This window comes from Perna viridis, chromosome 15 (assembly GCF_037379345.1).
Source record: "Perna viridis isolate PV_CMFRI_1.1 ecotype Kerala chromosome 15, ASM3737934v1, whole genome shotgun sequence".
Lineage (NCBI taxonomy): Eukaryota > Metazoa > Mollusca > Bivalvia > Mytilida > Mytilidae > Perna > Perna viridis.
In genome coordinates, this window is record NC_142459.1 from 13,694,028 (window position 1) to 13,701,713 (window position 7,686).

The 7,686-nt window shown below is 32.0% G+C and overlaps 1 protein-coding gene across 1 annotated transcript; it reads right to left on the minus strand.

Annotated features, from left to right (window-relative positions):
- Positions 1–854: 854 nt before the first annotated feature.
- LOC148597027 (uncharacterized) lies at positions 855–2,572 on the minus strand. Its single transcript, XM_088564254.1, has 2 exons — positions 2,435–2,572; positions 855–1,225 (listed from the first exon to the last, which is right to left on the minus strand). The coding sequence occupies exon 2, from the start codon at positions 1,209–1,211 to the stop codon at positions 909–911; it is 303 nt and encodes a 100-aa protein (XP_088420380.1). The 5' UTR covers positions 1,212–1,225; positions 2,435–2,572; the 3' UTR covers positions 855–908.
- Between the last annotated feature and the right edge of the window lie 5,114 nt (positions 2,573–7,686).

Sequence of the window (7,686 nt, forward strand, 5' to 3'; positions counted from 1 at the left end):
CAAGATATTGAACAGTACAATATAATTACAAATTAACATATCAGTGATATAATGGATACACACTTTTGATATAACATCGTAAGCATCGAAATAAGGATAATAAAATAATAAGTTACCAAGGAAACGAGACTAATTAATTACCTCACTTATGTCACATTCCTTCTGCATTTCTTCCTCTCTAATAATTTCAATAAAATACTTTGTTTTCCCTACCTACTTTAAACCATTGGGTTGGGAAACAGCAAACAAACATATTTTTATATTTGGCCTGATATAGAAGTTTTCCATGTATATGCACACTTATGTTTGAAAGAAAGAATCACTCGCCTAATGCATTTTTGCTACTTTCAATTGATATTTTTTTCTAAAAATTACTTTTTATATACATTTTTTAAGTTATCTCCCCTTACATATGATCACTTAATATCAAATTCATTCATTCTTACCATGTTTAAGAACAGTTTTAATGCAAATTTCTATTGTAATGAATATTGTAGTTGATGATGGGTCTGGAATATCATTATTTTTATCATACTTTAGTGATGATTTTTGCAGTAAACCATAAATTGTTCATGACTCAGTCTGATGCTTAATTCTCATAGCATAAAACATAAAATTTCAAGTAGTGTAGTATTATTGTGACAAATTGTGTTTTATTTCATATATTAAAAGCTATTATATTATAGTGTTATTAAATGGGTATTTTCATACGAAGCCTGTATTATGTCCGAGGCAGTTGTATTGGGTCGAGGTCAGCTGTATAGGCCCGAGGCAACGCCGAGGGTCTATACAGATGATCGAGACCCAATACGACTGTACGAGGACATAATACAGGCTTCGTTTGAAAATACCCATTTCATGACACCTTTATTAACTGATTACTTAAAATGACTGCCATTAGTTCGTATTTATTCGTACAGAGGACATAATACAGGCTTTATATTATCACTAACATTATTGACAGGATTAGTAATGTCAACAGCCTCGAACTGTGCCTGTGCCTGTGCCTGTGCCTGTGGTAGTGGGACATCAATCTCGTAAATCGTACACCCTTCTTCAGATTCCCCGGCGAGAGCCGATGCCAGTGCTAACATTTCATCATTTTCTGCCAATGTTTCATATCTCATTATATCATGTGCTAATACCTCCAGCATATCCTCGCCGCTCTTTGCTTTTCGATCTGACATTCTTTCTGGTGCGGCCATGTTCATTGTTTGTTTATCGTCTGCAAAACTATAGTCTGTTACAGAAAATTACACTTGACTATAGTTCATTTCGTATTTGTACGTTTCCGGAAATAGCCGAATTTGCCCGACTTTAATACAGGACATTGCCCTGTATTAAAATTTTAATACAGGGCATTGCCCTGTATAAATTTGGGTGTAATAAATCCATGCAACTTCCTGTTATATTAAATGGGCAATTTGCACTGTATTTTAAGTCATCAGTTAATAAAGGATAATTATAGGATCAAGCATTCAGTGATATATGTCAATTGCCACGTCTTTTGCTTTTTTTTTCTCAAATTCAATTAATGAAGCAATGCCTTTATTTGTATTTCCAGGAGTATATCTACGATAAGATAAACATCATCTTGACAGCTTCTGATTACCAATTTCATCAGTACATGTTGCATTTTACAAGATTCAAATGCCTGGGTAAACCCAAATATATTTACTGTATCGCTTCTTCAGTATGTTACTCGATCGGTATAGAAATTCCGTTGAAGATGGAAAACAATAGGAAATCAACATAAATGAGCTAGAAAGCTAAGATTTCTAGCGAAATGCTCGTGTTTGTCTCCATAGGTCCCAGAGAACAGATAGAAATTATGACAGACATAGCCTTTTGTCATGTGATTCCCTTGATATCTTACCATGTTTTTTTTTAATTCAAGAGTCATATCTTCTGAAATTAAATTCCTTCGTAACGGTATAGGCTTTTTTACAGTTTTTTGTCGTTAGCTTTTAGGACAGATTAATCAAGGGAAACAAGGTTATAGCAGGAATCAGAAGAATGCAATCCAGGAAGAAAGACCAGACATGGAAAACAGACATACACTACAAATAACATAAAGTAACTAAAATCATACATACAAAGTAACAAAAGCAAATGAGCAACTTGGACTCCACTAAAAACTGAGAGCATGGACCAGATGCACCGGTATGGTAAGCGTCATCTGCTTTTAAAAAGAAATCACTTATTTTGATAATTAATTTTTAATCAATTTAAAGCAAGACACACACTTTGAAATGTTAACTGCAAAATGCATCCAAAGTTTTCACAGGTAGACGTATACCCAGCCGTTGAACCATTAATGATTAATGCCCAAACAAAAACTTCATAATCATTCGACATTTATATAGCAAAGAGCTATATTGAAAAAAAAGTTTTGAATTGTTATTCAATACCAAAAGACTTTAATTTTACCTACCTTAGATAATGCATTGAAATAATGCTTTTCACTTTAGATTGCTACTCCGTAACACATATATGCAGCTAAAAAATGGACCATGTCCTACTTGAAATTAAAAAAAAATGAAGTAATTTGAGATACAAAAATCACTGAGAACACATAATATTTCTATTGTATGTTTAACCGTGTATGAAATGCACATTGATTTATCAACTACGACAAAACTGTATTGATGGACACGCACACGAACGTACGTTTTTGTGTACGGAAAAAAATGTGTATTTTTCATTTCTTTTTCTTTTGTTTTATTTATGGTTTTTTTATGGAGGGGAAAGGGGGGGTCTTTTTGTAGAAAAAAAAACGCAGAATAACAAGTAAAATATTAATAAAGTATAAATAAATCAAACTTAATTGTTTATTTGACACTTTGAAATACCAACATATACCTAAGAATGACTTAACCTTGAATGAAGTTACAAGTCCAATGTCAAACATTCATGTCAACTCACAAATCTGACTCTTTGAAACAATTAAATTGATATATTTTTAACTGACGGTTGGACAGTCGTGAAATTGAGCTAAAATGGAAAACTTCACCAGACATTAATTGCATACGCTATGCACTTATCTTTTATCACTTTCTTAATATCAAGGCCTGAAGTTTAATGGTAAGCTAATGTATATGTATTTGTTTTCAAAAGTGCCGCAAGAAATCTGAAAAAAAATTATTGGGAAGTTGATAAATGGCTCGTTACTTACTTGAGATGGGGTTTTTTTTTTTTTTTTTGCTCTTCCTAGTATTTTTACACAGCGGCAATATAGATGCGAAGGCAGAATACGCTTTGATTCTTCTTTTTTTTTTTTTTGTAAAATGAAAATATGTTTGATTGAATATTATAGTTATTTATAATATAATTTGCAGAAAAATAAAATAACTTGTGTTATTTATGTTATACACAGAGTTACTAAGAGAATTTAGTATGAACCGGCAAAGCCTTTGGTGTGGATGAACTTAGTATGAACCGGCTAAGCCTTTGGTGTGGATGTAATATGTTCTCAGAATTTGTTAAATACATTGTATGAGGATACATGTGCAATTTGAACTATCTTAAGCATTTCTTGTATAAAGAAAATGATATTTGTTATAAATAGTTGAAGCTGACAATTTGCCAAACATTGTGGTATCTTTGGTCCATACAATAATATGTTTAAAAAAATTATCTCAAAATGTATTTGTCAGTGATTTTGACATACCCCGTCCTACCCCCACACACAAATACTTCATCATAGTACCAAATTTACATTTGACACAGAGAATCATCATTCTAGAACAACATGTAAGGGGACCATAATAAGCTTTGCTTAGGCCTATTTTTGTACATCACTATTTTGATTATTTGTTAAAAATGCCAGGGCTATGTGTTAATATATGTAACAATTCAATGATTTATTACAGGATTGAACAGCTATTTCGGTCCTTCATACATGCATGAACGACCGAAAATAGCTGTTCAATCCTTATAATTCTATTCGACAGTCAAAGTTACACTCTGAGAGCCTCAGCCGGTTATATTGAAACACTGTGTATATGTTTACGCTGATTTCCACGAACGCCATAAATATCTATGTAAAAGACTCCTGAATCAGGGTTATGAGGAAATGCGTCTTAAAATGTATTTTACAAAATTCGTTTTGAAAAATACTCAGTTTCTTCTAAAACTATGATAATGATTATTTGTTGTAAACGTTCTTTGTGCTGATGTGACCGCTGATTTACCGATTATGACAATAGCACATGCAAATGCTTTTTAATCACCACTGGTATAATCACGCTGCGGTGGAAGAAGAAGGTTTAGCGCGCTGTAAAACCTGAATTTAACCCATCATTTTGTTTGAAATGCATATGTTCCAAGTCAGGACCATTGCCGAGAAAAGCTGCTCCGGTGGTGCAATATCTATTTTGCTAGATATATTTCGGATTTGACTTGATTATGAATCGCTGTAGTGTTCGGTAATTTTGTTGTTAGCCTTATTTATGAAATAAAACATATTTTTCAAATAATACTTTATTTTCAAAACAATTATGTATGCACAACAATTAGTGTTAGCACACATATATTAATTAATGTTAATGACATTGATCACTGTTTCCCTCCTATAACATAAGATTCCATTAGTTCCTTCATCCAGTCATGCATTGGAATGTAGGTTAAGCACAATTTGGCATAACACTTTTTTTTCAAATGTACTTTCCATTAAACACATAACTACTTGTATTTCATTAACCACATCTAAATTCAATGTACATATATATGGTACATTTGAATTATGGCAAGTAAATGCTTCCTAGTGTTAACTGCAATTTTTTTTTTTAAAAATCAAAATTGAATCCTGCATATAACTTCCAGAAGATATTTATGAACAAATGAAAAAAATCAAATCTCTCAGTTGAAAACTGTTGACATTTATTAATATACTTCATTTTGTCAACGCAGTTAATGAAATATCATTCATAGTAAAGTTAACCCGGCTGTCCATGGTTATGAAGCTTTGAATTGGGAAATGATTGTCTGAAAAGACAAAAAAAATATTAAAAAAATAAGTATATACATGTATTCCATGCAATAAAATTACTAATCAGTCATTTAAAAAGACATGGTCACACGGGTTAAAATGAATTAAATAAACACTTACAAACATAACAACGATTTGATAAGTCATTGAATATTATTGTTATTCAAACAATTTGCATCCCTAGTTAAAAAGTATATTGAGAATAGGTATGGTGTATATGCCAAGGAGACAACAGCCCCACAATGTCACCCCAAGGCCACCCTTTGGTCTTCAATGAAGGACGAGAAAATCCTCATACCACGGGGAAGGCTGTAGCTGACCACAAAACATCATTATACACAAGTAAAGATAAAGATTTGCCCGTATATACTCAGGTAACATAAAACAATAAACTAAAGTTGAAAACGAAACAAGACATACAAAGGCCAGAAATTTCTGATCTGGGACAGACGGAAAAAACGAAGCGGAGTTCAAGTATTTTGGTGTGATTAAAACCTTCCTCTTTAAAATCTGGCCGTTGTGGAATTTATTTTTACACAATTTAACACACAGAAAAACAGTTCAAATAGGTCTGAGTCCCTTTTTCACAAAGGAAATAACGAAACTGGATATACATTACACAACTATACAAATTAAGGACTACCAGCAGTTAACTGATATGCCAGCTCCAGACCATCATATGTAAAATAAATCCTAATTCTTCCCATGTGGGGTTAAGAATCAAGGTACATTATAAGTCATGTAGTAAGGACCCAGTGTCATGCCAAAAACTGCTTTTAAATATTATTATTTTCTATGTAAAGTCTTTAGGAGCGAATAACAATTTGACTACAATATCATCACTATATCCCTTAGGAATGAGCCTATTCAACGGTTTAGTTAACTTATTGGGTAAGTATCGAGCTATCCGTGCTTTGTGTAAAATATTACAGTTAAACAAAGGGTGAGAGATAACCGCACGTATTGATCCTTTGCAAGTACATCTGATTTTGAGAATGAGTTCCTTGTATCGGTTAAAAAAATGTAAATGTTTTTACGAACTTGTGATATCGAAAATCTTGATGTAGTAATTTCTCGGTAATATAAAGATTCCTTTCGCTAAAATCCGAAACATTGTTACAAATACGAGCAAACCGAACCAATTGTGATATGTAAACACCATATTTGTGTAAACACACAGTGTTTGTTTCAAAGAAGTACTTAACAAATTGTTTAGAATTACTAAATAAGTTTATATTAACAGACATTTACTAGTATTAATTTACAAATTTGGGTTTGGGTTATAATATATTGATGATCTCAATACACATTTCGATAGGTGACAGTTGCTTGATGTATGTTAGTATGTCAGTGATGAATTAATCCCGACCCAGCCGGTCCCACAAAAAAATACAACCGTCTTATACTAAAACAAAGAGAATTTAAAATAAAACTTACCCAAACTATGAGTATTGTTTTACTGATAATATGTATGACTTCCGAATTCGTCGATGATTGAAGTGTAATGCCTCCGTAAATGCAAACATGACGTCATATGTGTTTACTACAGGTGATCTGACGTTTCAAACTCCTCTATGACGTCAATATCGATACAAAATACTGACAGTTTTGTCATGTTGTACTGCTTCGTAAAGATGAAGAACTGAGAACTACATGTAATACTAAAATATTCTTATGTGTTATTTTCAAAGAATTTGGTTACTTTCGATATAAGTTCTCCCAACTCAAAACGTCACGCATTGTGTGCGTTATTAGACGTCAACCAGATGTACAAGAAATGTCAAAGTAAAAGATGGAAGAAAAAAAAACTAGTATGTCAATTTTTGTGTATATAAACCTATTGAAAGGTCTTTCCCTTGAAAGCGTTCTCCTCGATATGTACATATTCAGAATTTTTGTTTGGTATATAACAAGCTACATTTACAACAATTTCATTTTTGCACTTTGTAACCTTTTCAAATGCAATTGTCGAGTCTTTCAATAAACACTTGATGATTTTTCATTTAAAATGCAAATTTCAAATATCAAGAGAAGATATCAAAACTATGGAAACGACAAAGGAAATAGTAAACAGAAATAAAAAGAGGGCTAAATACTGGACTCCAACCGAAGGAAATCACAAGACTGTCATTCATTGACGTAACAGTTTACTACGTGTACATTTTGAATATAGTTAAAAAATAAAAAAAATCAATTTTGAATATTGTTTACACAAAAATTGAAGATTTTACCGATTCTGATGTATGTTTCTTATGTTTAACGACATTACGGCAGTAAGAAACTATATTAGTACATGTAGCTGTTATTATTAGAATTGATAAATATGAAGTTAAGGTTTAATTTGATTCTTTTTACACATGGCAACAGAACACACAGGTCAAGGAAAAGTGTAGCCCTAATATATTTATCATAATATTCTTACTATATCTTCCCGACAATTGACAAAATAAAATAGAAGAAACTTATACATGTACTTACATACATTTTTATATCTATATATTTTATCAGTTATATCTATTAACGAGCACCTGCAGTATGGATACGATGTATTCTGTAACAGTTGGTTGCTGTTACAATTTCAAGCTATCATGGACCGAATGGACGCATAAATGTACTGGTTTGTCTTCCATGCCACAACCAATGAATACAAAATTATGGCAAGCCAAAATGGACAAAAATCAATATTTTGTAATATT

Coding starts and splice junctions, on each gene's coding strand:
- LOC148597027 (XM_088564254.1), bottom strand. CDS start 1,211: ATGAACATGGCCGCACCAGAAAGAATGTCAGATCGAAAAGCAAAGAGC.